Source organism: Lagopus muta, chromosome 22 (assembly GCF_023343835.1).
Source record: "Lagopus muta isolate bLagMut1 chromosome 22, bLagMut1 primary, whole genome shotgun sequence".
NCBI classification, from domain to species: Eukaryota; Metazoa; Chordata; class Aves; order Galliformes; family Phasianidae; genus Lagopus; species Lagopus muta.
The window spans coordinates 5,428,459-5,455,508 of record NC_064454.1 but is presented as its reverse complement, the minus strand read 5'-3'; the positions used below and the strand labels follow the sequence as shown (position 1 = coordinate 5,455,508).

The following is a 27,050-nucleotide window of genomic DNA, read 5'->3' as shown; positions in this document are numbered from 1 at the left end:
AAAATGTTGAGTCTCCTGAACGTGACTTCCCCTTGTCTTCCTCTCCCGGAGTTGAGGAGTTTCCCAGCAGTGCAGGCGGAGGCAGATGGCAAAGGGATGAGATGAAGTGTTTGCAATTGGCTCCGCTGCGTCCCCTGCCAAGGCTGAACCTGCAGGGCGGAGCTGTGCTGAAATATTCATGGGGCTTTCCTCGAGTAAACAGCATTAAAAATGCAGTGAGCGTTTGAGTAACAGCCATCAGCTGTGCCTCCTGGGCTGGAGGAGTGTGTAAAGAAGGCAAGTTTCTTTTCAAGCTGCAGGGCTGAGAAGTCTCCCCTGCCTACAGGGCAGCAGCCATCTGTCATTCAGGCAGCAAGAAATAGGAAAAACAGCCGCTGCTGTTTGACCTTTACTCCTCCAGGTGTGCTGCAGCCTGAAGACCAAAGGGGAACCCGGCTTTGGGGCTGTTCCCCTGCAGCACCTGGGCCTTCTGCACCTGGCTGCAGATGGGCTGATGATAAGCAGCAGCTGTGGGCTGGCCCTTCTGGTCTGCCCAGCTCAACGTGCCTGCAGCCGTGGGGCTGCTCTGGGTGCTTCTCACAGAGGAGCTTTTGGGGGGGTGAGAGGGGGATGGCAGCTGGGAGATGAGTTGGGAGCTGAAACAAGGAGCCCCTTCAGCACGCCCTGAGCTCTGCAGTGCGCACGGCACGGGGAGGGAAACCCAAGCTGCTGGGGGAAGCAGTGGCTGTGAGCACCGTGCTGGCATGGTGAGCAGTGCTGCTGAGCAAAGCTGGCCTCTTCTGTGGCACCTGGGCTGTTGCTGATCTGCTCCCTGCTCCTTTCCCCAGGGTCCGGATGCAGCCGAGCACCATCCCTACAACCTGCCTGGCACTGGGGAGCCACAGAGCTGTGGGAGCCCCGCAGCAGAGCTGAGGATGGAGCACGGTGAGTTGTGTGTGGGCAGGGGAAGCGAGGGGCCTTGCCTGGGTCTCAGCCTCCTCCAGAACCTGTGGCTTCAGTGCATTACCTTGGGGCAAAGGGTTGGTAGGTCCCAGGTATAGTGGCACAGGGACCTGGGGATGTATCCAGAGAGCAGAGGGGTGAGGGATGGATGAGGCGGTGTTCATCTCTCTCTGTTTCCTAAAGATTCTGCCAATACCTCAGCCAAAACACTCTGCACCACCTGGAGGCTGCTGCTGCTGCTGCTCGGGGTCATGGGGCTGCTGGCGGTAGCAGTGGCTGGAGCCTGGCTGCTGGGTCAGTACCTGCAGAACAGCCCCAGCTCCCTGCCCAGCTCCCTGCCCAGCCGTGCTCCTCACCTGCTGCTCTCCTCTCCCAAAGGGTGGCACCTCGGGGGCCCACAGCCACACGAGGGCTTGGCCAAGCCACAGGCATCAGACACTGTGACAGCATGCAGTGAGGGCGAGGAGGAGCAGCCCGTGGTCCGCGGGGCACCTGGAGGAGGTTTCCCCCTTCCCACTGCCCCTGCTGAACCTGAGATACTCCTGGATAGTGAATCTCTGCTGAACCTCTCTCTTAGCTCAGCTGCATGCTGCAATGGTTTCACTTTGCTTTTACATCCCCCTGCGCTGCCCAGCAGCAGTGCACGGCGTGGTCCCACCTTTGCATGCTCCCTCCCAGCAAAGCCGGGCTGAGAACGCTTCAAAAGTTTTATGCGCAGTTTATCATTCACTACAGATTGCTTTGCAGTTTGTTATGCCGTAGGCCCCACGTGAAGCACTGCAGGGAGGTGAGGTCAGTGCTGTCAGTGTCTTTCAGGATCCAGGCAGGTGCCTCCCTGCTGGCGGTGCGGCTGCAGGACCGGTCCGGATGGCTGCTGGCCTGCCACGAGCGCTGGCAGCCCACGCTGGGCACACGGCTGTGCCGGCACCTCGGGGCACTCAGGTGGGTGCCAGTAGGGATGCAGGTCAGTGGGAGCAGGGCAGCAGCCCACCCCTCCCTGGGCTGCTGCTGTTCTTTCTGCAGAGCGATACATCAGAAGGGGGTGAACCTGACGGACGTGAGGGTGGAGGACGGGCAGGAGTTTGCCCAGGTGGGGTCCAGCCTGGATGATGTGTGGCAGATCAGGTGAGGGCAGGGCTGGGCCATGCTGGAGGAACAGGCGGGCGCTGCCTTCACCCAGCGGGCAGCTCCCTGAATGCGGTCCCCATGCACAGGAGCAGCTGCGAGTCGGGCCGCGTTGTGGCACTGCAGTGCTCAGGTGGGTTCCCCCTTCTTTGCATAACTGCGACCTCCACCCCTCGTGCCCACTGAGCTCTGGCCCTGCCACAGCCTGCGGGCAGCGCCCGGCACCCGGGGGCCGTGTGGTGGGGGGCATGGATGCTGCCCCTGGGCGCTGGCCCTGGCAGGTGAGCATCCGCCACGGCTCCCGGCACTGCTGCGGTGGCTCCGTGCTGGCACCGCGCTGGATCGTCACTGCTGCCCATTGCGTGCACAGGTACAGGGCTGCCCTCAGCACGGGACCTGTGGTGGGGGCGCAGGGTCTGTGCTGGGGGCTCTGGGCTGCCCCGGGGGCCCTTCTGTCCCCTCAGCTACCGGTGGCAGAGCGCATCGGGCTGGACGGTGCATGCTGGTGTTGCTCATGGCTCGGCCACGCAGGAGGCCGGGGTGCTGGTGGAGAGAATTATTTCTCACCCGCTGTACAACGATAACAGCATGGACTACGACATCGCTCTGATGAAGCTGCGAGTTCCCTTGAATTTCTCAGGTAAAGTGCTGCTGTGAGGCCCCTCAGCCTCTCCTGCCGTGTGGGGAGCAGTGTGCGCAGCTGGGCTGTGCTTTGGGTGATGCCAGAGCTGCACGTTTCTGGAAAGGCACCTGGGGCTGTGCTACCAGCAGCTCTGGGCCCAGCCCATCCTCTCACCACCAGACGCCATTGGAGCTCTGTGCCTGCTGCCCTCCCACCAGGACCTGCTCCCAGGCACGCCGTGCTGGGTGTCGGGCTGGGGCTACACCAGGCCTGACCAAGGTAAGCCTTGTCCGTGCTCCCTGTCAGCCCTTCCTGTGCTGTGTGCACAGTTCTGCCACTTGCTTCTCCTCCTCTTAAAGCCCCACGAGTCCCTCATTGTGACCCCATCTGCACACAGAATCACAGAATGGCCTGGGTTGAAAAGGACCAAAATGACCATTTAGTTTCAACCCCCTGCTGTGTGCAGGTCGCCAACCAGCAGCCCAGGCTGCCCAGAGCCACATCCAGCCTGGCCTTGAATGCCTGCAGGGATGGGGCATCCACAGCCTCCTTGGGCAACCTGTGCCAGTGCCTCACCACCCTCTGGGTGAAAAACTTCCTCCTAATATCCAACCTAAACCTCCCCTGCCTCAGTTTAAAACCATTCCCCCTTGTCCCATCACCATCCACCCTTGTAAACAGCCGTTCCCCCTCCTGTTCATACGCTCTCTCCAAATATTGGAAGGCCACACTGAGGTCCCCCCAGAGCCTTCTCTTCTCCAATCTAAATAATCCCAGTTCCCTCAACCTTTCCTCATAGGAGAGGTGCCCCAGCCCTCTGCTCATCTCAGTGCCCTCCTCTGGACCCGCTCCAAGAGCTCCACATCCTTCCTGTGCCTCCTGACCCCTCCTGCTCCCTAAGATCACATTCCCTTCTCGCTTTCTCCCTCCCTCCCCAGCACAGCTCACTGAGACGCTGAAGGAAGCCCTGGTGCCGTTGATCAGCACCCAGAGGTGCAACAGCTCGTGCATGTATGCAGGAGAGCTCACGGCCAGGATGCTGTGCGCCGGGTACCAGCAGGGGAAGATCGATGCCTGCCAGGTGATGGGCGGCCGGGGGCAGGAGCACAGCAGCGGGGCTTCGGGGCTGAGCGCCGCTGTGCTCCATCCCTGCTCTGTGCAGGGTGACAGCGGGGGCGCCCTGGTGTGCCAGGATGAGCTGGCGTGGCGCCTGGTGGGCATCGTCAGCTGGGGCCGAGACTGTGCTGAGCCAAACCGCCCGGGGGTTTACACCAACGTGCCTCAGCTTCTGCCCTGGATTTATGGCGTCACTGAGGTACGGCGGCAAACAGCAGCACTGCGTAGAGAAACCCCACGGCCCGCGCTGTTGTCAGCACCCTGCCCTCACCCCAGTCCCTTTCCTTTTCTTTACAGATCTACTAGAAGCAAGGGGAAACCTCCCGCATCGACGCACGGCCCATTGCACATCTGAGTGAAGAAAAGCCCAGGGCTAATTCCCACTGTTCCTGTGACCCCCAAAGGAACGGCCCCAGGCACCACCAGAACACGTGGCCGGTATAAACAGTTTATTAAAGAAAATAGCAAATTGCATTTCTGTGAACGATGCCCACGGGAGAAGCGGCGTTTGGTTTTTTACTGAGTGCTGTGTGTGAAAGGACAAGGACTCCCCAGAGATGCGAGTGGTGTGGGAACGTTCTGAGCCCTTGGCTGTGAGAGGGGAAGGGGGGAAATAATACACAAGATAAAAGGAAAAGCTGGAGGTCCAAGTGATGCCTGCCATCCCTGCTGCCTTCCTGCAGGCTGGATGCGGCGTGAGCTGCTGAGTTCTGCACCCATGGTCAGGAATGCAAAGAGAATGCAGATCAAAGCCCAAATGAAAAGGATCCAATGGTATTAAAATATTCAGCTCTCAAGGACTGAAACTTTTGTCTGCAAGCATTACATGGTAGGAAATAGTTTTTGTGCAAAGAGGTACGTTGTGGCCTCGGGGCTGTGGTTCAACAGCAGCTATGGATGAGTTTTCCAATTAAAATAAACACATATTTCTCAAAGCCTTCTGTAAAGGACAATGCTATGGGTGCACACTTAATTCCCTTCTTGTATTATCCACGTTTATCTTATTCTTAAAGGACAGAAAAATTACTGCTGCAAAGACAACAGATGCCAGACCTACTGCTTCATCAGCAGAAGGGGAAAGGAAGGAGCAGAACTGGCTTTCATAGCTGGCAGTGAGACTGAAGACAGAAAGTCAGGTTTAAGATATTTGCTATGAGAAATCAAGCATGAGGAATTTTGCCACTTGTGCAAAACGCTCTGACCCCGTAAACAGCTGACAAGGAATGAGGTCTCCTCTTCCCCACCTCCAGTTTCACTCCTTCAAGGTCTGCAGGGAAACCTGAGCAGAGCAGGTGGGGAAGAGCAGAATTTGGCACCTGAGCATTCTTAGGAGACCAAATGCTACCACCAACGTGGGTTTCATCTGTATTTGCAGGGACAGATGAGGTAAGAGACAAAGGGGCTGCGTGGCCCCTGATGTAAAACTGTAGGTAAGAAAGATTGATGGGTCAGAAACAGAAATCCCTCTACAGGCCCCTGAGGCAAACAAGCTTGAGATGATGAACAGCACCTGCATGACAGCCCCACCTGCAGCACTGCTCATTAGGAGAAGCTGGAGAGAGGACTTGACTTATTGCCTACGCTGGGCTTAGAGAAATGCAAGAGGATGGGATTTAGCAAACACCACAGAAAGCACCTCTTCTTTAGCAGGACTGCACACCCACCAGCTCAAAGCAAAACCCAGGATCTGTGCATAATGCCTCCAGGGAGGAAATGGCACTTTCAAGCCCAAATTCCACCTGCCTGGCAGATGGAGCAGAAGCAGTTAGTGTCCATGTGCTATTCACCTCTGATTTCCTGGTCTGAGACTCACAGAGCCAAACCATTTGCCCTAAATACAGGGAGGAAATACAGGAAACCTCTCCCTCAGTCAAGCCCCCAGGAAGCACACACCCAATGCTATGCTTTTATAGTCCAGTACAAGAAAGGTCAAATCTAACAGAAATAGATCAAAGATTCAGTTCGCTGTCCTTTATCAGAAGATGCAACATGTAGGAGTTAGCAGAGCTACTTGATCTTGGCCAGTGCTGCTGCTCTCCTCTCTGTGTTCTGGAACAAGGCTCGGATCAGACCCTTCACTTCTGCTGGGGAGAACTCAGCTGCAAGAGGTCCCTTCCCATCTGCCCACCTACAAGGGAGAAAGAGCTTTGGTTAACAAAACTGCATGGTAACCTCACATTGAAACAAACCTCTGGAGCTTTCACAGAGTCACAACAGTTGTCCAACTCCTGTGATGAATGGCTAAAGCAGACTGAATCGCATCAAGTATTTACAAGCATGGAACAGTGCTAAGCCTGGAAGCAAAACAAGTTGGTTGCCTGTTAGCTGCACGCAACCTGAGTCCAGAATTACTTATATGGCATTTAAAGCAGACTTTTCAGTTGAGCCTGCAGATACCTACTGATCTACTATTTCTTGGAGGTTGGCCTGCAGGATGATCATCAGCTCTTTGAATGTCATCCACTTCTGCACGTAGACTGGAACCTCCTCCTGGTATTTCTTGTTCTTGTCCTCTTCAGGCAGCGGAGTGAAAACTTGAGGCCCCTCCTCCACCATGATCCTGCAGAGCGAGTACAGCCTGTCTGCATCTTCTGCAGAGATGTCCTAGAATTGAACAAAGAATGTCCAAGAATGGAACAAATTGCTAACAAAAGAGCTGTTGGATGTGATTTTGGATCACTAGACAGTAAGTGAGATGAAGGCAAAAACCAACTCGAACCCCAAAATGGGGCTGTGTGCATGAAGGCAAAAAGCATTTCATATTCTCAAGCAAATGTATTTCACAAATACTATTTAATCAAGTTCTCTGCAGTCACCTCAGAACAAGGCTTGTGCTTCTCAAGAGCAGATTCACTGCGAGGCAGAGTGGTTATGAAGAAGGTCTGAGTGGTTTATGAGGAAACACAGGGAGTGCCAGCACAGCAAAGAAAGCAAAGCTTTTTGGCAGGCACAGCATTAGACAGCATCCCAGCTGCTACAGGAAAAGCCCTGTTCACCTCACTGACAGCAAAGGGCCTTCAAGATACAGACCAAAAGTGGCTCCCCTGAAACCTCAGCTTGTAAAGAGCTCCTGGAGGTCACCAATGTTCAGACCACGCTTATGCTTGGCATGTCCCCATCATGCAGTTACCTCCAGGGCAGCAATCCTAGTGACCATTTCGGAGAGCGCTGTGTTCAGTAAGGTGCCCATGGCCTTGCAGTACACGTTCACTGGAAGGACATCCTGCCAGACTTTCCCCAGTCTTTTCAGCTGATGCAATACCTGCAGTGTAACAGCTACACGTTACTGATGTGCTACCAAGAAGAATGCTGAAGAAGCACACAATGATACGGGCACTGCACACAGACCAAAGCAAGCTCTAAAGAAGCGTAAGGCAATGAAGTACCACATTCAGCAGGTGTTCCTTAAAAGAAAGCAATGGCTTCAGTTTGCATTGCAGCTTATCAGAAACTGGACACCTTTTCCTTGAACAATGGAACATAGAGATGTACTGCAGGAAAACTTCATGATTAAGAAACTGCTGCCTTGGTGCAAGCAGACTTGAACTCAGCATCCCACAGAATGAGGCACAGCCCAAGGACAGCATCTACAGACAACAGCACATCCAGCTTCAGCTCTGCCTCGCCTACCTGCCTTATGGCTTTGTTTGCTGCAGAGTAATTTTCCTCATCATCCATATTAGAAAAATTCCTGGCACTTGACAGCCTCTCCAGGATTTCTCCTTTCTGCACTCGCATCTGGGCCAGAAAACACTCCATGCCTTTAGGAGAAAAAAACAAGCAGAGAGAAGCAATTAAGGAATTATTTGTTTGCTCTGCTGATGCTGATTTAGAGACTAAGTGCAGAATAATAAACCTGCCATGATGTTGTATTTTTAATAGAAATTTCCAGTCTCCAGTCATTCTCACAGAGCCAATTCAACCAGGCCCAGCCACTGCATTCAATAAGCTCTTGCACAGCTTGGACTCTGAGAAAGCTGAGCAGCAGGGCTCACTGTGGATGACAGGCTCCTGTTAAGCTAATGGCAGCTTATTTCAGAACTTGCTCCCAAAGAATAACCTACAGAAAGTGTCAGAAGAGTCAGCAGCAGATCCCCAAATATCTGTGTGCACAACACCTCACTGGTAACAGTCTGCTCTTAGAACTATGCACCAGACAAGGTGAGCCCTGTTTAAATAGCCCAGTCCTGTACAGCTGTACTGCTTAGAGCCAGGAGCTCCACACACCTCCCTACCAAGATTTCCTTGCCCCAAACTTGTAAACAACAGATTAACAGCCTGTTTGAGTCAGTGGATACATTCTGAATCATTCAGCAACAAAAACCAGCATTAATTACCACATCACCTATCAAGGTACTTCAAGAATGAAAAGTAAAATTACCAAGTCTCCTAAAGCCAGGCACCAGGTCGACAAAAGTAGCTGCTCCATCACACAGGATGCTGGTCAGGCGGTACCGGAACTGATGCCCCATGGTGAGCAGGTGGTGAGCGATGTACATGCAGTTGTTGTGGTGAATAGCTGCGAGCTGGGGCAGTTTCTGGAGGTTCTCTCTGTCTCGGGAAGGAGAGGAGAGGAAGAAATGTATGTATTTAGGCCTGGCTCTGTTAAACTGACATACGGACGCTGCAGAAACAGTCTGACTGAAAGCGATGTTGCAAAGGAGGCACTGCAAGCAATGCTTGATAAAGCCACCAGCTGGAAGGGAAGTATACAATCCTCAGTGCTGCTCTTTCTTACAGGGAAAGCAACATGAAAAATCTTAAAGGCCACCCCATGACAAAGCCAAGGGGGAGGGCTCCATTCAATAGCTGGATATGACAGAGGTTTGTAAGACCCAGGTTGCAAAACTCAGTTTTATACTGAAGATGCAGCTTCAGCTCACGCTGCCTGCACTCCCATCCATGCGAGGGCCAGCAGGCACAGAGCCAGTCTCATTCATGCCAAAAGAAATATGAAAAGCCATCTCCTTGATCATAAGACCACCAGCTAAGAAACTCTCAAGCAAATAATTTGCAACAGGTATGATTTATTTAGGGGGTAAAAGCAACAGCTTTTTCCCACTGGAGGAAGTCCTCAGCAGCTTTTGGATTCGCTGGACAAAAGAGAGATCGAGTGGGATGGTTCCAACAGCGCTGTGCTGACTGCAAAGCAGGCCTGAAGTCACACATCACACACTTACCTGTGGTACGTTGGCACTACATCATAGAACAGCTGGAATATATTCCGCACGGAGTAGAAGAGCTGTATGCAGCTACAAGGAAAACAAGGCTCACGTCAGTTCGTCTGAATTAACATCTGTGCGCCCAGTGACTCTCGCCCCTCTCTTAAAAAAGGTTTTGTTAGTGGTAAAGCACATTCTCCTTAATGAACAAATGAAAAATCAACCAGGGAATGGCAATAAAGGCAACATCCTCCACAGTTCACAAAGGCTTCTCACAAGAGCTGTGATGACCTTGAGAGTTCAGCGTGGAGGAGATGAGCTTCAGAGCACAAGTCGGAACAGAGATATGTGAGACCCCACAAACAAAGGGAGCAGTGTCCTCCCTCCCAGCAGGTATGCACGTGTACTCAGCCCTCGCTGCCACAGCACAGTGCAGGGCATTCAGTACCTGGGAAACTCTCCCTCTGCAGGGTTGTGGGCTCCAGTTTTTAGAGCTGGCTGTATGCAGCTTCTCAGAACATTCCACTGCTTTCTTTCAAGAGCCCTGACAGATGCAGAGCTGGAGTTTTTTGCTTGCACTCAACACGCATGCAAAAAGAAAGCAAGAACTCACCTCAGAACCTTAGGGTGCCATCCCTTATTGGGTTGGAACAAAAGAAATGGCTTTTATATTTTCAAACAACAGAAACAGACCACACGATAGATACTGCAGTGAACACAGCAGTAGCATTTCTCCCAAACAAGAGACTGAGGCTGTGAACTGCCCTGAGCTGCCACTGCTGCTCAAATATGGCAAAACCCACCTGAATGCTCCCTGAAACCAGAGCCTGAAAGGCTGCTCTGCTCAACCAGTGCTCCTGCTGCACCAACCTACTGCACAAACCCAGGCACACAGCCTTCAGCCAAAACACAGCACAGCTTTAATGATTAATTCTAATCTTTAAGTACCCTCTGCTCTCATGAATTCCTTCTAATCTATTAGCAGATGCTTAGTGTTGCCAAAGGCAATAAATATCTGACTCCCAGAAGCTACAGGCTGAGATGTAATTCCTACCACTGATCTGTGCTGGCTGTAGTCTCCAGCAGTGTCTGATAAGCCAGCTCCATCAGCTTCTCCACCGATGCACTGATACGGCACGTGGGCAAAGAAAACGTGTACTGGCTCAGCTTAGAGTCATTGTCCAAACTGAGCACCTCGTTAGGAAGGAGTTTAGAAGTCTTCTGCATTTTAACATGATCTCCAGACCCAGGATCAGGAAGTTTTGGTAGGGCTACGCAGGAATCAGGTGTGATCTAAGGGAAAACGAAAGAAAAGCATAACTATAACCAGAGCCCAGAGAAAGGAGACTGTGTGAGGTCAGAAAACACTGATTTGAGCCTCAAGGTAAGCATTAAGCTGCAGAAATGCTCTGAGACTGCTGGATGTCTCATGATTTATGAATGACACAGAAGGTCATGAAAGCCTACAGTTTCATGCCTAGAAGCAAGCCCTGCAAGTGAACCTCTACGTTGGCTTTTCTTTTTCTAACCCTGGCCAGAAAAGCCTACAAAAGTAAGCTTTGGGTATTTTAATACCTAGCTGGTGAGATAACCTACTTGAGTACCTTCTAAAAAGACTCTGAAGCTCTTGTTTGCCAGGATCCCCAAATAGTAGTCCTCCATAAGAAGGACTGGGCTGTCCTAGACAAGCCTTCTTCAACAGCCATGTTATTTTCCCACAGAGAAGAACAGGATGGTGCATCAGCAGTACCTTTACAGTATTGTGTATTTCTGAGGTCATCAGGTTTCTGGCTGCCACAATCACATCCTGGCATTTCTTGTGAGCAAAGTGGGAATTGACGTTACGGGCGTATTTCAGTAAATCTGTTGTGTCTCCGTTCAAAAACTGCATTTTCTTCAAGGCTTTTTCAAATTCCTCAGTGGATTTAATCACCTGAAAAGAGCAGACATTCTCCATCGATACCTATGGACTGCAAGTTTCCTAAAATCAAACAACAAAATTAAAGCTGGATAGAAGTTCTTCCACTCAGCTGGAAGTAAAGGATAAAACCTGGCTGTAAAGATCACTGCCTGACAGCTCTCAGCAAAAGAAAAAGCTGGCTCAGGTGGAGGCCACCATCACACAGAAATCGTCTTTTAGCTGCAGCTTTCTGCTGAAGATGGTCATGTGGTATTTCCACTAAATAAACCTGAAAGACTTTGAGACCTACCTCTATATACTGCTCTAATTTGCTGCTGTTGGTTGGGATCGAATTCACCAGGCAGTTCTGAATGAGGCAGTCTGACAGCTCTTCCCATATCATATCACCCAGCAGTTCTGCCAGCGTCACTCTGCCCTCCTTTCTGTCTTCCACACACTGCTCAACAGGCACATCTGAATTGAAGAGAACAGAAGAGGGTTTTACTATACCTGCTTCCTGGACCAGACCCTTCACCAGTTCATTCAAGTCTTCCTGTCTTTCAAAAGAGTGTACTTCAACTGTTCCACAATTTCATAGTGAAGATATTCCTCATATCCAAACCACGTGCAGTTCTGATCAATATCTGAATTTATCTGAATTTTTCAGTATTAAAAGCTGCTCAGATCTTGCAGACAACTGCTTAAAAACCAGCTTCCGCTCCAACTACAAGAACAAGGTGCTGAAATGCAACTCAGACTGAGGCCAAAAGGGAGACAACTTACTCAGCAGGTATTTGTGGAGAACTTCAAGAACAAACTTTATCTTGTCAAAAACCTCCACAGGAGAAGAATGATCCAAGTCAGGCTTCTCAGACTTGAACTTTAGGATGACCGCATCTGACTGCTCTTCTACAAATGGCTGAAGAAATGGGTACGAAATCAGTGGCTTGAGGATGTATTTCAGCAACAGCTTGCCTGAGAAATGAAGTAAATAAATAAATGTATGGTTTCGAACAGCAGGAGGCAGGCAGGTTTATTTCCAGGAAAGCCCACCTATCTTGGATTCAGATTCTCCACATGAGGTGGAAGAAACCCCACCTGGACTAGCTGTACCAGAGAACATTCAAGAGGCAAAAAGCATTGGGTCTGGTTTCACTAAAGACCATTTTACCTATACAAAACTCATGGAGGCCCTGCAAAGAGCATTTTTAATGCAAAACAAAGAACAACAGAAAAAGCCAGGGCTGCCTTACCAAAAGTTTTCAGCTTGGTGCGCAGTTCTCCAAGGACAGCAAAGGCCTGCAGCACAGAAGCAACAGGTGGGCCTGCAATCTCTTCCTCTTTTGATGGCAGTGTGCATAAGTGCAATTCTGAATGCATCACTGACTCTGGGCCGACGGTTTCTAAAGAAAAGGAAGAAACAACTCTCTGGTAAAGCATGTTCTGAGATGTAGCAGATCTGAGGAGCTCCTGCATTTCTCAGCTGGTGGCTAAAGCAATATTCTACCTCTCTCCATTTCCACAAAACGTGGCTCCTGTAAAGAGCATCAGAAGTGAGGACCGAGCATCTTGTGCCACCACGCAGGACAACGGACCCAGAATCAGTCTCTTATTAGAACTGAGAGTACCTTTAGAAGGAGGAAGCTTCCACACAACCAATTTCTGCCATTCCTCTCCCAAATGATAGAGCATGTTCTGTGTCTGCACCGTGAGCTCTGTGCCCAGTGCTTTCAGGATCTTCAGCTCAAAGCCCTTGCGGGATTCCAGCATTTTCAGGCTGCTTCGTGCCTGGTGGGAAAGGTCAAACACAAGCCATGGGTAACTGCAGGCCTTGCAAAACCTACTGAAAGTATTTCTCCACAATTTTGCCATACGTTTAAGAAATCATTATCACCTTTTCCAGTTGTTGAGCTGCTTCAATGTACTTCTTTTCCAGCAGTGCAGTGTTGTACTCTTTCAGAGCTGTATCAAACTGCAACAATCAAGGAGGATCATATATAACTGTGTATCTGCTATCAGACTACAAGATTTTTAACAATGCAGGTAGAGACAGAGGAGCTGCAGTTAGCTGTTTGAAAGAGAAGCTCAGCATGGTTCCACAGGCAGAGCAGCAGACTACTGCTCAGTGACTTGAAGCTGCACTCCCACATTCCCTCCTCACCTCCTGCAGCTTCTTCAGGATGCTCAGAACCAGCGTGTCCTGCTCCAGCTGCTGCTTCAGTTCAGTGAATTCAGCCACAGCAACGTTTAGGTCCCGCTGAACCTGAAATAAAAACCTTCAGTTACAGCCAAACATTAGCGGGAAGATTTCCTCCTGATGGTGACAAAAGCACGAGAGAGAAAACGTTTGTACCGGGATCACGGCTTGGGTTGGAAGGGACCTTAAAGGCCATCTGGTTCCATTCCCTGCTGTGGGCTGGCTGCCACCCCGTGGCTCCACTGCCCAGAATGGTTCAGGGAGGAGGACAGGAGGTTGGTGTTACCAGCACACCTGCTGTGCCACCTGATAATGACCGTGTCTGTAATTTCTATGGCCGCCCATCACGCTCTCTGCCGTAAGGATCCTTACAAGCACGAGAAACTCCACCAAACGGCTTCTTTTTGTGTACATCAGAGGTTTTCTCAAGGCGTGGGAAGGAGATGAGGCACCAAAGGCCGTCAGAAGGAGCTCAGTGCTCCCGTTGTGCTCAGCCACGGGCCCAGCTCCACCGGGCTGCTCCTGCCCTGCACCGCGTGTCACCAAAGGAGCCCCGCGGTGCCGCCGCCCCTCCGCGCCCTCTGCAAACACCGGGGCTGGGGGGGAGGCACGGTTTGGGGTTAAACCCGGAGAAAACGGACAAAAGCGGTGACCTCGTTCTCCACGCCGGCCCTCAGCAGATCGATGTTGCGGGCCAGCCCGTCCACCCTGACCACCAGCTCCTCGGCGCTCTGCATGCCGGGCAGGAACTCGCTGTACTTCTTGGTGATCATGGTGCACACCTCGCCCTGCGGAGAGACCGCCGTCACCGACACCGAAACCGGCACCGCCCCGCCGCCCGCCCCGCGGTCCTGCCTTCAGCTCCTCCACACGGCGGGACAGCCGCCCGATGCGGGTGCCCAAATCCTCCTTGTCCAGGCGGCCCGAATGGGCCAACACCGCGGCCACCAGAGAGCCCGCGCCCGCCGCCATCTTCCGCCCCGCGGCACCACGGGAACAGCGGAGCCACAGCGCCATGGGGCGGCCGGGAGGAGACACAGCAGGGCGGGGAGCGGCTCCGCGAGTGCCTGCGGACTGGGGAGGGGAATGGTTTGGGTGGAAGGGAGCTGAAGGCCGCCTGGTGCCGCTCCCTGCAGCGCACAGGGACACCCACAGCTCAGCAGTGCTCACAGCCCCGTCCAGCCTGACCTTGGCTGTCTGCAGGGACGGGGCACCACCGCCTCTCTGGGCAACCTGTGCCAGCGCCTCACTGCCCTCACTGCCAAACCTTCTTCCTCAGCTCCACCTCAATCTCCCCTCTTGTGGTCTGAAGCCATCTCCCCTTCTCCCATCACACAGACCCACTATAGAGTATGTCCCCTCCCTTCTCACAGCCCCTTCAGATGCTGACGGGCCGCTGTCAGCTCTCCTTCTCTTGCCTTCTCTTCTCCGTGCTGCTCAGCCCCAGCTCTCGGCCTGTCCTCGCACGGAGGGCTTCCATCCCTGCCGCCATTTCTGTGTCCCTCCTCTGGCCGCGCTCCAGCAGCTCCACGTCTCTCCTGCCCTGGACTCCACCTGTGGACGCAGTGCTCCAGGTGAGCTGTCACAGTGCACAGCTTTGGTTGCAGCCCAGGGTCTGCTTGGCTTTCTGTGCAGTGAGGGCACACACAGAATCACAGAATGGCCAGGGTTGGAAGGGACCTCAAGGATCACGAAGCTCCAACCCCCTGCCACATGCAGGACCGCCAACCTCCACATTTCACAGCAGCCCAGGCTGCCCAGGGCCCCATCCAACCTGGCCTTGAACGCCTCCAGGGATGGACGGGGCATCACAGCCTCTCAGCAGCTGTTCCAGCACCTCACCACTCTCTCTGTAAAGAACTTAACACACCTTCCCCCCATGCCCCCCTGTGGGCGTTGTGGTGGGGTGGAGGAGGCTGTTGTTGTTGGGGAGCCTCAGCCCCGTGTTTCCGCTGCCTGACGAAGCTCCACTCCTCACGATCAGAGCTCTCCCCGCCTCCTCTCCCCTGAGCAGCACACAGAGCTGCCGTTGCTCTGAGCCATGTGGAACGGACGGGCCCTGGGCACCTGGCTGCTGCTTGCCAGTGTGGCTGTGGCCAAGTTGGGCGTCCACGGTAAGTCCCAAAGGCATTGGGTGCTGCCCACTGATTGCTGCCAGTGGAGCACAGGGGACGTGGGGATGGCAAAGGGGCCAAAGGAGCAACTCTGTGGGTTTTTTTGCATGGTTTTCCTTAGGAATGCTTGTTTCCGCTATCATCCTCCATGTTTTCTTTTGCCTTGCTCCTGAGGTTTTGCTCCTGACTTTGCGTTTAAGGGAAAGGTATCACTCGCTGTCGGAATGTCTCTCTCGTAGTGGCACTCTGTTAGTGATGTGCTCTGTGTGCAGGATCATCCTCACGTGTGTGCAGACTGAGCAGAGCCCAGGCAGATGCCTGGTTCCAGTTAATTTTCATTCTGAGCGGGATTGGATCTATACACTAGAGCTGCATTAAGTAACTGTCTATTGAACGTTGGACTGCTTTTCCACTGAGCAATTTGTTTTTTTTGTAGAGATTTCAGTCTGCAGCATCCTTTTCACTGCTCAGGGAAAAACTTAATGCAATGCTTCTACAGCAGCCGTCTCTACCAAGGACACTAAGGAGCTCTGCACCACTGTGAGGGCTGAGAACGCAGCCATGAAATTCTCTGCTCTCTTTTATTTTACAGGAGCGGACATAACTGTGAAAGAAATCAGTGGGAAGGTGTTCCTGCAATGTCAAACAACCAAAGAAGAGCAAAAAAAAGACATTGTATGGAAGAAAGGCGAATATCCTTTAGGAAACATGACGCAGCTGGACTTGGGTGCAATTTACGACGATCCCAGAGGCATCTATACATGTTTGCTGGGTGGCAACGATAAACCGTCCCCTCTCCAGGTGTACTATCGAAGTGAGTGTTTGAAGCTCAATTTCTAGAGCCAGGACTGCTCTAGAGTTTTCACATAAGCCAGTTTTTAAGCGAAATACTGATTTCCCAGAGCCTGAGGGTGGTTCCGTTCCTGCTTGTGCTGTGGCTTGCTATTCCAGGATGGCTAGCTCAGAGTGCTGGGCACACATGACAGCTTGTGCCCCTGGGTTGGGTCACGCAGGAAAACCAAGCTTAATCTCTGGTCTCCGCTGTCCCGAGAGTAGAACCTGCCTGAGCTGGCAGAGCAATCTGGGCTCAGATCAACCCAGGAGGCAGAATAGAGACAGCCACTGGAGTTGGAGGCCAGGGGCAAGTTCCCGGTACTGATCTTGTTCTCAGTCTTTGTGCTGTTTGTGTTTCCAGTGTGCCAGAATTGCATTGAAGTGGACGCTCCCACCATCTCAGGGATTGTGGTCGCAGATGTTGTCGCCACTGTCTTCCTGGCAATTGCTGTGTATTGCATCAGCGGGCAAGATAAGGGCCGCATGTCACGAGGTGAGGGGAGAGCCTGCTCACGGGTGGGGACAGGAAGTGCCTGGGGGCCTGGGCATCTCTGGGGCTGCATGGTACCTGGGGACTTCCATCACTGCCATGTATCTCAGTAACTGTGTGACACAGGCACCAGCCAGCCAGCTTGTCCAGGGTAGCCCTGGGAGGGATCGCTCCGTGTACCCTTTATGCCCCTAGCTTAGCTTCTTGGGAGAGGCCATCAATCATACAAAGCTCTCCAAAACATCATCCCCAGGACAGCAGCTTTCTGCCATATCTACCAGAGGAAGTCAAAACAGCCAGCTACTTGGGTTTGTTTGCAAATGTTCACCACGTTGCCCATGGTTCCTCCTGATCTTTGACCGCAGTCTTTCTTTATTTAGCTTCTGACAGGCAGAACCTGATAGCCAATGATCAGCTCTACCAGGTGAGCATGCACGTGCACATGTGTGTGTGTTTTTTGTGTGCATTTATAGGTGTCAGCAGCTCCACGTGGCTGGAATGACATGGCCATGATGGCACAGCTGCTGGGGAGGCGTGGTGTGGTGCTGTCACTCTGCTGGGAGGTTCACAGCGGCTTCCCCCTGAGCGACCTGTAGGACGGTGCAGGCTCAGCTGCCCTCTGCCCTCTCTGGGGTTGTTAAGCTTGAGGGGGGTGGAGGGAGCTTGCCAAAAGCTTGGCAAAGGGGAGACTTGGCCCCGCAAGGCTGGGCAGGCACAGTTGTAACTTGCCTTGCCTTTTTTCCTCCCTAGCCCCTTGGTGAGCGGAATGATGGACAGTACAGCCAGCTGGCAACTGCCAAGGCCCGCAAGTGAAGCAGGAAGGCACTGGGGCCAGTGGCTCCTTCACACAACGAAACCACAGCCAGTGCCAAAGAGCACCAGCACCCTGCCCTGGTGTTGCTTTGTGAACTTGCTGCTGGCAGAAGACAGTGTGGGTTTTTGCCTGGAGAGCCCTCCAGCTCCCTGCCAGGATGGGCTGCTTGTAGCGCTCTGCTCTCTCCATGACGCATTGCATTTCTGTATTCCTCTCATTAAAGATGATCTTATTCTATGGCCTCCTGTTCTGTCAGTTGTGTTAAGGCCTGGGGAGCCATGCAGTCACTGGCTGTGATCTGCTGGATCCCTGCAGAGCTGTGAGGTTTCTACCTGCTCTGATAGGACACTGTTCTGCCAGTGCAGGCAGGCATCCAAGGCTGTGCCCCCCCTTTGTGCCTGGATCCAAATGGCATCCAGACCCACTGCTGAAGCTGAAGTGTGGGGACTTTGTGAAGGGAGAAGCTTGCTGCTCCTGACTCATTTAGCTCCACGCTGGGGATCAGGGCCAACAGAATGGTTCACAACAACACTCAGCAGAGCTGACTTGTAGGATGACTGGCCAAAATTGGAGGCTGATTGCAACCAGCACCAAGTAGCAGTTTGAAACCTCAGAAACCAGGTCATCTCCTATGTGCCAGCTGCACACACCTGTAGGTTTTGTTTTTCTCCTTTTCTAAGAATCTGTGTGCTAAGAATCTAAGGCTTTAGAGAGCAGTAGGCTACAAATTGACTTGTGACTCAATGGTTTCATGCAAGTACCAAAAGGGTTCACGCTCAATACATAGTTTCACAGTCAGTGACCTCCAATCTGGCATTTGTGGCACAGATAACAGCTTACAGGCTGTGCAAAGCTGTGGGTGCAGCCTTACAGACTGAACAACAAAGTGACCCATTTTCCTTTGATGTCAGCTGTTTGTACAATATTCTGCTCTTCACATCTTAGTGGCTTTTCCCCTCCGAACTGCTCTGGTGAAGGGTGAGACTGATATGGCAATCACAGGTAGAATATACCAATGTCCTCTTTCCATCTACAAAGCCATCAGCGTGAGCCTTACCAAACGAAGTGACTGGCAGATTGACTGGTTCACAATGCTTTCATCACCATCAGATGTCACATATAGCAAAGGCTTCTATCCACACCCAAACAGCAGGAGAAACCCATGGCGTGGTGGGCATGCTCTGCACAAAACAGAGAGAGAGCAGGAACGGCATTGCCAGCTAGTCTGTTTGTGGGAGGCTGCTCAGCACCTCGCCCTTGGGAAGATGCAGAAATGCTTCTGTGGCACTGCAAAGCACGGAGAGATGCTGACACTGGATTTGTGCTGATTGCACTGAGATAAGGAGAAAGTGGGGTGGCTGAGGCAAACACGAGGCAAACATGCAGCCCCACAGATGGTCGATTTAGTTGTGCTTCTCATATTCCACCTGTGGCTGTGGTCCGTATGGCTGGGCCAGGTAAGCTTCCTTGGGGCAGTGCTGATATGCTGGGGATGAGAACGTGACCCAGAGTGGTTTCAGAGCAGCTGTGGATTAGTGCTGGCTGGGTCTTGCAATCTCTCTCTTAGATATTTAGAGCTTTGTTTGGTAAAGCCCGCTGTACTGCTTTTAAAACCACATCCTGCAGGGTATGTACAGCAGTCTGAAGCACAATCCTCGCCAGGGTGTTCATCCCTTGTGCTAAAACTCAAGCTAAACCACCCACAACCCCCACCACTGCTGCTGTTTCCTCTCTTCTGAGCTGTTGCTCTGCAGAGCAACAGAAATGTGGCTTGCTGAGCCAGTCTTAAGCCAGAAATGTTTCCACACATCAAAGCACCTCTTGGGCCTTTCTCCTTTCGTTACTACCAGCCCCACCGTGCTGCTTTTCAGATCACTCAGTTGAGAATTGCTGTGTTGAGTGTTTGGGGCCTCAGCTATTTCTCTTGCCCCCCAAAATCACACCCAGTCCCATTCCAGCTCCTCTTCATACCTGCCCTGCTCTGAGGCTCAGCTCTCCAAGGCATGGCAGTGCATTTCGGTGTGTGCAGGTCTCTCCCCCCAGAGCCACAGAAGCGCAGTCTCAGTCTATTCCTGAGCTGGGAACTCAACACAAAATCTTTTTGCTTAATGGAAGTAAAAAAAAAAAAAGAAGACACAAGAAGGCACAAGAAATCTTTTCTGCTGCATATCTGGGGATGTTGGCTCTCATTTTATTAATATATTACAATTTTGAAATGTATATTAAAAAAAAAAAAAAGCTAAAACAGACTTTTACCAATGGTGAAGTACTCTGACATCTTTCTAATAGAACCCAAGCAGAGCTCAAGTGCCAGAACTGAAATGGAGAGGAGAAGGGAAGCAATAAAGGATAGATCACAAGAAGCTCTATGCAGCAATAGCTCTGGTAAGTGAAACAGCAAATGTTTCTTGGGCAGCAAATGCACTTGGGCAGCCTTTAGGGTGCAGCCCACTCAAATAGATGTTTTTATCATACATGACAACACAAAATATCAGTAAAAATGGAAGGACAGGTTCACAAAAGAGTTAGATGCTGTCCTGAATTTGTCTTGAGGCCACTATCTCTATGGCCCCAACACATTCTTTTCAATTCCAGCTGTTGCAGAATGGAGTGCAGGTGCTGGGGCTGAACCCAAGGGTCTCAGTTTCAGTCTGGGAAACACAAAAATCCCTGGCATGCTGTTTCAGTCAGACTGAAAACGTGGTACTCATTTCTAAGTGGGGGTCAAATCTAATCTAATCTGAAATGCCTAAGAGCCCCATAATTTAACAGTAACAAAAATCTCACACTCAGCCAACCACTTTAATTTCCCAGTAGGCTTTCAGGTGACTTGGGAAAGTGCCAAATTCTCACCTAACCCTTATGGGATGTTTTAATGAAGATGTGAGACATAAAGGTACCCGGATGCAAAGGGCACTCAGCCCTACTCGTTTCCCACAGAAGGGCAATGGGTTGGATGGCCCTATCTGCACGTACTGGTAGCAATTTGTCTCTTCTTTTAGAGAAGGACAGCATCAGAGGTCAATCCCTCTGAGAAGAACCCTCATTTCATGCACCAGCTACCCAGGGAGGAAAGGGCAGCAAGTGCAGGCATTTGGGACAGAAGATGAAATTGGAGGGGAAATCAGAGCATGCAACTGAAGCAGAGACAGAAAGGGGGCAAAGGAGATTAGAAACCATGAGTGATGGTTTCTCCAGGCCTTTAGTGAGAAGGAAAACTTCTCTGCCAACGGGCTCAGAGATTTCTTAGCCCTAATGTCAGACTGAAGGAACACCGTGGGGTGGAACAGCATAGGGCAGCAGGACGCCTGTCCTGTCCAGCTTTCGGCTGACCTCAAGGCACCTGGTCTCAGCGGGTCTGCAGAGAGCCAGCAGCAAGCTAGCCAAAAGCATTCAGCTCTTCTGCCTCTGTTTTCCATCCAGCCTGGTACCTGGGGGAATTTCAGAAGCCCCTGTGTTCCAGGCCTGCATACACTTCTCGCTGGCCTTTCCTGATGGGCTGTGGGAACAGATGAGATGTTAGTTCAGGAATCCTTCTTAGTACACTTTCCAAGCTGTTAGTCCATAAAGTACTCAGAGAAAACCACAACAGAGAGACCAGGAACAGAGTGATGCTTTGGCAACGAGCAGCCTGCAGGAAACTGCATTTCTGCTCCTGACTCCCTGTGTCATCAGAGAAAAGGTCCTCCACCCTCCCCTCCATTTTCCTCCACACCCTGCAGAGCTTGGAGGTGGACTGGATGTTACATCAAAGGAGAAAAACAGGACAAATGCTACAGATCCCCAGCTCTGGCTATCCCTCCCCAACCAGCAAAGAGAAGTGGAAAAAGTGCAGGTTGTCCATACCTCGTAGTCTGGGTTTGGAACAGGAGGAGGACGTTGCATCTTCTGAGCTGCAACAGAGGCAAAGAGGGGTCATCCATGGTGATGGTTCTTCTAACACAGCATGAGGGGCTTTCACAGAGATGATCCCAGGGTAACACGGACCATGGGTAAACTCATGTGACTTTGTTGTGAGCTCAGAGCTCTTAAAGATCCAACTGCTGCAGCTCTGAGGTCTTACAATCATTTAGGAGGAAATCAGCTTTCTTTTTCAAGAAGAAAGCATGAGGGCCCCTTGACCACAGGCATCTGCCCCACAGATGGGTACCAGATCTACACCCTTCTGGCCTGGGAAGCTGAATAGATGAGAACACACTGCATTGCATTTGAACCCATCACTCAGCAGGTGTGATGAGCACACAACAGGGGATTTCAATCTGCTGAAAGATTTCTGTCAGCTTTGTGGGCGCTATTGGAAAAGTGGCAACATCTGATCTGCACAAAGCCAGAGTGGTGAGCACTCATTTGATGCACAGGCAGCCCCCTGATACAAATATCACCATTGACACTTCTTGAACAATTCCAAAGTGGCATCATGAGGTCACAACCCCTCATCACTTTACTCCAGCATTTATTATCCATCAGCCCCACTGCTGGACCCACTGGGCCACCAAAACAAGGCCTCAGAAGCCAGAAATTTGAATTTAGTGTTTCAGTAAGTTGTGATGCATCTACTGCATGTGTTCCTGATTCTGGATCTTTGAATGCCTGGGACAGATGCGGTGTTTGCTTCATCACAGACTCAATGCTGCTTCACAGCAGCCTGTGAAATGGTTTCCTATGAGCAAGAAGCCTCTGTCACAACGTGGCAGCCCATACAGAAGTCAGTCCAGAGCATCAGATGTGGCATCAGGAGTGGGGGCTGGCCAGGCTCTGGGGGCCCTGTGGGAGGCAGGGGGTGCTCCATCCACCAGCAAGGACAAGAGCTTAGTTTGGCACGTAGGGCACACTGCGGAGAGCAGACATCTGAAATGGCTCTTACCTCGTGGCCGACTGCCAGCTGCAGCTCTCGACTGCCCCTTCTTGTTTTTGCTGAAGTAATGGACCAAAATCAGTACCCCCAAGGTGATGAGGAGATCCGCGATGATGATCCCTGTCACAGTCAAGGTATCCAGCTCCTCACAGTTTGTGCACACTGCCAGGAGGGAATACAGAAGTGCTCTTAGCCAGGCAAGCTGCCTTTGCAGCAGTGGTGAAAGGGAAAGGCCACGTATCCAAAGCGTCAGTCAAATGCTTTCTGTTCATTATGTTCATGTTTGTTACTCATCCACTTAATGCTAGCAGAAAAGATACAGTTTGGGGTGAGAAGGAGCAAAGAGCAAACAGAAAGGAAAGAGGAAGGCATGGGCCATTCTATCCCCACTCCATTTCAGTCTTCAAACAGTCCTAGGGGCTGATGTGAGTACCACCTATACTCTGCTGTTCTGCACTGCCTGCAATGTAAATCATCTCCTAGATCATTATTGCTCTTCTCATGCTGATCTGACTTTAACCTCTCCCTACCTATGCTGAATTCTACACAGTGAATGTGGAGCAGCTGCCCAAAGTGCCTCTGCAGAACAGCATTCACTCAGCCCATCTCAACATCCACCTCCGAAAGGTGTTTGCTTTATCTTTAGCCCATGCAGGTTCTCACAGACTGAGTGCTTTTTCACTCACCTTTGGCATTCAGGTACAGTGCATGCTTTTTACCACTTTCTTCACAAGACACAGTGAGAGGAGAGCTGTCATGATTCTCTATAGTGTACTTATTGCCTTTTGCTTTTAACCCATCTGGCTTCCAATTTACGTTGTCTCCAGAGAAGGGACATGTGATTGTCACTGTGGTTCCAGAAATCTCCACTGTGAATTCATTTTGGTCTTAGGGCCAATGAGAAGAGAAACCATAATTACAAGGAGATTCTGGCAAGCTTCCCCCCCCCCCCCCCCCCCCATGATCCCACCCCATTTGCTCTGCTCTATCTTTAATCTAATTATAGAATGTAAATTCCCTGTGCATGCAAGCGTGTTTTCTTTAGGTTTTCACACCGACCACTTTGCAATGCTAAGCAGAAATCATCACAAGGTGTCATCACAGAATATTCAACTTTATGTTGACAGTGTGGCCACACACCACTGCTACTTCAATTTTTTTAATTAGTCACGAGTACTAACAAAATACACTCACCCTCCTGAGCTGCTGCACCAACTACAAAAGAAAGAATAACACGTGTTAATCAAATTAGATCTTGATATTATATGCTTCTCCTACTTTAAGGATCTCCTTTCTGAATTCAGCTGCTTGAGAAACATCTTCACACTCCTATTGGTGCTAAATTAGATTCTGTTGGCTAAGACAGGATGTTGTTTTGAAGTGAAGCTCCTTTCTTTGGAAGCCATTTTAAACAGACTACGACTGAACAGAGGTTGGAATGATTTTTAGAGCCTGCTTAGGAAACAGTTACTTGCAAGGACTACACTCAGCAATTCTGCTTTATTGCCATGGATCGAAGATCAGTGCTGCTCAGTTTGACATGGAAAAGGCTGCTGTTCCCAAGATAGCAGTGGATCAGTACACAGAGTGGAAGCTATCACACGATCACAAAATGGTTCAGAAAATGCGTGGATAAAGTGCAAAAATGAAATAAGAATTTGAAGGCCCTTACAGTTCACAGAGGAGGTAGTGCCTCATCCTCCAGCTCTCAGCTTCACCCACTCCGCTGCCTAAATTTTGGAGACTGCGTGCTTTAGCGGATCAGTGAGCGAGCAGAAACTGAGTGGGGAGCCAAGGCTGAAAGGGCTGGATCCTCATTTTGCCCTCTGAGAGGAACGCTCCCTCTGGAAGGCAGCAGCTGCACACACCGATTTCAGGAGATGTGGCTGCAGGGACCAAAGCAGCCGTGCTGCCGCGCATCGCAGCCCCTGGAGCCCCTTCCCATCCCTCCGGGAGCCCATCCAGCTCCACTCACCCACACACAGCAGGAGGCCCAGGAGGGGCAGGGGCACCTCACACCTCATCCTCGTGCTCCTCCTTCTCTGGCTCTTCTCTATCGTTCCCGATCAGATTGGCATCACTGCAGCTGGCTGCGAAGGAAGAAAGAACACGTTGGCTTCTCAAGTTCTTGCTTACAAGAAAGAGGCCCAAGAGTTTTTCCCAGAACTGTGTATGGCAGCAATGGAGCCGTGCCAAGCAGACTCACTGTTTCCAGTGAAACCTGCAAGCAGCCCAGAAAGACACAGAGCACATGTGATGAGAAAAACTTCTCAGGAAGTGCGGAGGCTCAGCATGTCTTCAAATAACGTCATTGACAGCAAGGGGTGGCTGCTCTGCACCAGCCCGGTTGGAGACCTGCTGTATCTCAGCAGCAGGAGGCATACACAAGCCTGTGTTAGATTTATCTTCAGGACCTTCTTAAGAACTTTTCAATGTATTACTGAAGTTCAAACTTCTGCAAGCAGCCTAACGTACTGAGGGAATAAACAGAGGAATCAGAAATCATACAGTGATGTGGGTTGGAAGGGACTCTAAAGATCTCCTAATTCCAACCCCTTGCTGTGGGCAGGAACATCTCCCACCAGCCCACGTTGCCCACAGCCCCATCCGTGGCCTTGGGCGCCTCCAGGGATGGGGCACCCGCAGCCTTTCTGGGCAGCACTGCCAGAGCCTCACCGCCCTCATGGAGAATTTCTAACTGATATCCCGTCTAAATCTCCCCTCTTCTACTCACAGCCATCACCCCTTGCCCTGTTACTACACTCATAAAAAGCGCGTTGACTTTTGAAAGGCTTTCTATGACTCTGGGGATTACGTACCCGAACAAAAGCGGCCAGATTCCACTAGAGGGGGCTCCAGCCCCTCCGACACACGCTGCTCTCACCCCAGCCCTCCCCTGCCCTCACTGCACAGCACAGAAGGGAACTTTCTCCTTCCCAACCCAGAGATTCCCATAGGGTTGGGGCCGTCCCAAGCGCTGCTCCCGCGGGGATGCAGACACGCAGAACGCACCATCCTTCTGTTTTCCTGTGCTTGGAATGTGGCACAGCTGCTCCTACAAAGGCACAAAGACGTTTTTAGGATTTTTTAGGGTACCTGTCCAAAACAGACAGTGCAAAACCAGAGAAAGCTTCCTCCTTCCACGAGATTGCACTTTGTTCCTCAGTCTGCCATTCAGATCTCAAGGCTCTCCTTTCTGGAAGCTGGCTTCATGCTCCTTGTGAAGAGCTTACTTATTTACATGGCTAATCACAACGCTGGGGCTTTTGTTCCATTTATTGAGCTGCTCCCGTTAGCTGTCAGCCCTTTCTTTACTAATTTCTGTTTCAAAATGAGAAATTTGCATTATTAATAATGGTGCCTTGAACTTGGTTCTCTTAACGGTTGGAGTCAGTATGTTTTGAAACAAGAAGTTGAATGTTAGTGAAAAATTGCAAATAAAGACCTCCCTCCCCAGTGCTGTGCATTACACAAATGTGGCCATGAAAGCCAGTACTGTTGCTCAGTGGCCAAAGGGCAGTAAATGGAGGAAGGACACTTTTCCTATTGGAATCTGCATGGGTTGCCTGAGGATAAGTTGCTGCTGTGCAGGACGGAGTTAAGAGTTGCCAGCCTGGTCTGTGGGAAGACATGGAGCTGATGTGACGCCTTGTCGTAATGAGGCACAACAAAGCACAGAGTCTTAAATTGAAAATTCCTACAGCTTGACTTCTGGATGAGCCGATTACCTGTAACATAGGTGCAGATCCACGTGCTGCTGGGGATGCCCCAGGCTTTCAGTGATCAGCATGGAATCGGTGACATCTTATTGCAGGGAAGGCCACAAACACCTTTCAAAAACCAGCCCAGCAAGCCTCTGTGAGCCAAAACCAAATGACAGGCTGAGAAAGGAGCTGTGGAGTCTTGCTGCTCTAACCACACAATTGTGCTTCTGCCTGAACATGTGTGAGGGAAAGCTGCATAGCTGGATCCACAAGGCTCTGCAAATCTATAGAGGAAATCCAGCTTGATAGTCTAGAAAACATGAGTTAACGTTGAACATTTTGGTGCCTTCTAAGCATGAGTTGCAAGTTATATATCCTGGAAGCAGGGTGTATCTGAAGTTCCTCTGCACTGAGGAGAACCAGGTGAGCCCCAAACACTCACTCTGAAACCGCTGCAATGACAGCAGTTCAGCTTCTTCCAAATTGAGAAAGACTGGACCTGTCTCTCACCTGAGGAAAGAATCCAGTGGTTAAAAATAAGAGCCTGTGCCAACACTCTTCAAGTTCAGACCTGAGACAATGTAAGTGAGTAGCAATTACCTCTCCCAGGACTGTAAGAGACCTGCAAGCCAGGCAATTTTACAGAACTATCAACCATAGCAAGAGCTTACCCTTCCAGCATACCCTACTTGAATGCACTGAATATAATGTGCTCAGATGGTGCATACACTGTGAGCTCAATGCTCTGAGATGCATCAGTGGTACAGGTGCTAAACGCCTCATTCCTGCTTTGGCACCACTGCACAGGCAATTAGCACCAGTCACAATGAAAGTTCATAACCTGGGATGGCTGCTTTGGAAGCTGGCCAAGGATCAGACACAAGCTGAGTCGTGGCCAGTAGCAACTTAAATGCTTTTCTGTGATTTATGATCTCTGAATGCAAACACCGTGCTATTGCTAACGCTCATGCACAACTCAGTTTCGTGCTCTCACGTGCCACTGGGAAAATGTTTTGTGTCTCACTGAGTTTCTCCAGCCCCTCGTGCCATGTTGTTAAGCGTGGTGGGGCTTTCCAAGCAGTGCCTGGGCCAGCATTGGCTTTGACTCATGTCTGAGGCTGTTGTCTTCTGACTTTTCCAAGAACTTCACACATGAGATAATGCTGTTTCCCAAT

General features: G+C 51.0%; 4 protein-coding genes across 5 annotated transcripts; 2 read left to right on the top strand and 2 right to left on the bottom strand.

The window, feature by feature from the left end:
• Positions 1–640: 640 nt before the first annotated feature.
• Positions 641–4,640, top strand: TMPRSS5 (transmembrane serine protease 5). Its single transcript, XM_048968543.1, has 8 exons — positions 641–746; positions 828–924; positions 1,749–2,067; positions 2,157–2,200; positions 2,438–2,707; positions 2,870–2,968; positions 3,628–4,004; positions 4,103–4,640. The coding sequence occupies exons 1-8, from the start codon at positions 744–746 to the stop codon at positions 4,109–4,111; spliced, it is 1,218 nt and encodes a 405-aa protein (XP_048824500.1). The 5' UTR covers positions 641–743; the 3' UTR covers positions 4,112–4,640.
• A 127-nt stretch (positions 4,641–4,767) lies between these two features.
• ZW10 (zw10 kinetochore protein) lies at positions 4,768–14,136 on the bottom strand. The gene is made up of 16 exons (XM_048968529.1): positions 13,920–14,136; positions 13,718–13,852; positions 13,029–13,130; positions 12,762–12,839; positions 12,496–12,655; positions 12,121–12,270; positions 11,651–11,842; positions 11,178–11,341; positions 10,718–10,900; positions 10,022–10,260; positions 8,986–9,057; positions 8,187–8,356; positions 7,436–7,566; positions 6,936–7,067; positions 6,207–6,409; positions 4,768–5,933 (listed from the first exon to the last, which is right to left on the bottom strand). Exons 1-16 carry the CDS (start codon positions 14,079–14,081, stop codon positions 5,813–5,815), a joined length of 2,394 nt encoding a protein of 797 aa, XP_048824486.1. The 5' UTR covers positions 14,082–14,136; the 3' UTR covers positions 4,768–5,812.
• An 886-nt stretch (positions 14,137–15,022) lies between these two features.
• LOC125703729 (T-cell surface glycoprotein CD3 gamma chain-like) lies at positions 15,023–17,553 on the top strand. The gene is made up of 5 exons (XM_048968554.1): positions 15,023–15,178; positions 15,771–15,992; positions 16,374–16,505; positions 16,883–16,926; positions 17,253–17,553. The coding sequence occupies exons 1-5, from the start codon at positions 15,106–15,108 to the stop codon at positions 17,313–17,315; spliced, it is 534 nt and encodes a 177-aa protein (XP_048824511.1). The 5' UTR covers positions 15,023–15,105; the 3' UTR covers positions 17,316–17,553.
• Positions 17,554–19,477: 1,924 nt separating this feature from the next.
• On the bottom strand, positions 19,478–24,498 carry LOC125703730 (T-cell surface glycoprotein CD3 epsilon chain). Of its 2 annotated transcripts, XM_048968557.1 has the most exons (7): positions 24,378–24,498; positions 24,147–24,261; positions 23,366–23,386; positions 22,858–23,058; positions 22,181–22,333; positions 21,163–21,209; positions 19,478–20,815 (listed from the first exon to the last, which is right to left on the bottom strand). In XM_048968557.1, the coding sequence occupies exons 2-7, from the start codon at positions 24,193–24,195 to the stop codon at positions 20,759–20,761; spliced, it is 528 nt and encodes a 175-aa protein (XP_048824514.1). In that variant the 5' UTR covers positions 24,196–24,261; positions 24,378–24,498; the 3' UTR covers positions 19,478–20,758. The 2 variants fall into 2 exon arrangements, with proteins under 2 accessions (XP_048824514.1, XP_048824513.1); XM_048968556.1 differs by having other exon boundaries at positions 24,147–24,456.
• Between the last annotated feature and the right edge of the window lie 2,552 nt (positions 24,499–27,050).

Excerpts from the sequence above, each read along its gene's own strand:
- LOC125703730 (XM_048968557.1), bottom strand. The coding sequence starts at position 24,195 with ATGAGGTGTGAGGTGCCCCTGCCCCTCCTGGGCCTCCTGCTGTGTGTG. Across the intron at positions 23,059-23,365 it reads TGGTGCAGCAGCTCAGGAGG|ACCAAAATGAATTCACAGTG; the intron begins GTGAGTGTATTT and ends ATTGGCCCTAAG. Across the intron at positions 20,816-21,162 it reads TTCCAAACCCAGACTACGAG|CCCATCAGGAAAGGCCAGCG; the intron begins GTATGGACAACC and ends CTGTTCCCACAG.
- LOC125703729 (XM_048968554.1), top strand. The coding sequence starts at position 15,106 with ATGTGGAACGGACGGGCCCTGGGCACCTGGCTGCTGCTTGCCAGTGTG. Across the intron at positions 15,179-15,770 it reads GGCCAAGTTGGGCGTCCACG|GAGCGGACATAACTGTGAAA; the intron begins GTAAGTCCCAAA and ends TTTATTTTACAG. Across the intron at positions 16,927-17,252 it reads CCAATGATCAGCTCTACCAG|CCCCTTGGTGAGCGGAATGA; the intron begins GTGAGCATGCAC and ends TTTCCTCCCTAG.
- ZW10 (XM_048968529.1), bottom strand. The coding sequence starts at position 14,081 with ATGGCGCTGTGGCTCCGCTGTTCCCGTGGTGCCGCGGGGCGGAAGATG. Across the intron at positions 12,840-13,028 it reads TCCTGAAGAAGCTGCAGGAG|TTTGATACAGCTCTGAAAGA; the intron begins GTGAGGAGGGAA and ends TGATTGTTGCAG. Across the intron at positions 12,656-12,761 it reads CAGCTCAACAACTGGAAAAG|GCACGAAGCAGCCTGAAAAT; the intron begins GTGATAATGATT and ends CTTTCCCACCAG.
- TMPRSS5 (XM_048968543.1), top strand. Across the intron at positions 2,068-2,156 it reads GATGATGTGTGGCAGATCAG|GAGCAGCTGCGAGTCGGGCC; the intron begins GTGAGGGCAGGG and ends CCCCATGCACAG. Across the intron at positions 2,201-2,437 it reads TGTGGCACTGCAGTGCTCAG|GTACAGGGCTGCCCTCAGCA; the intron begins GTGGGTTCCCCC and ends TTGCGTGCACAG.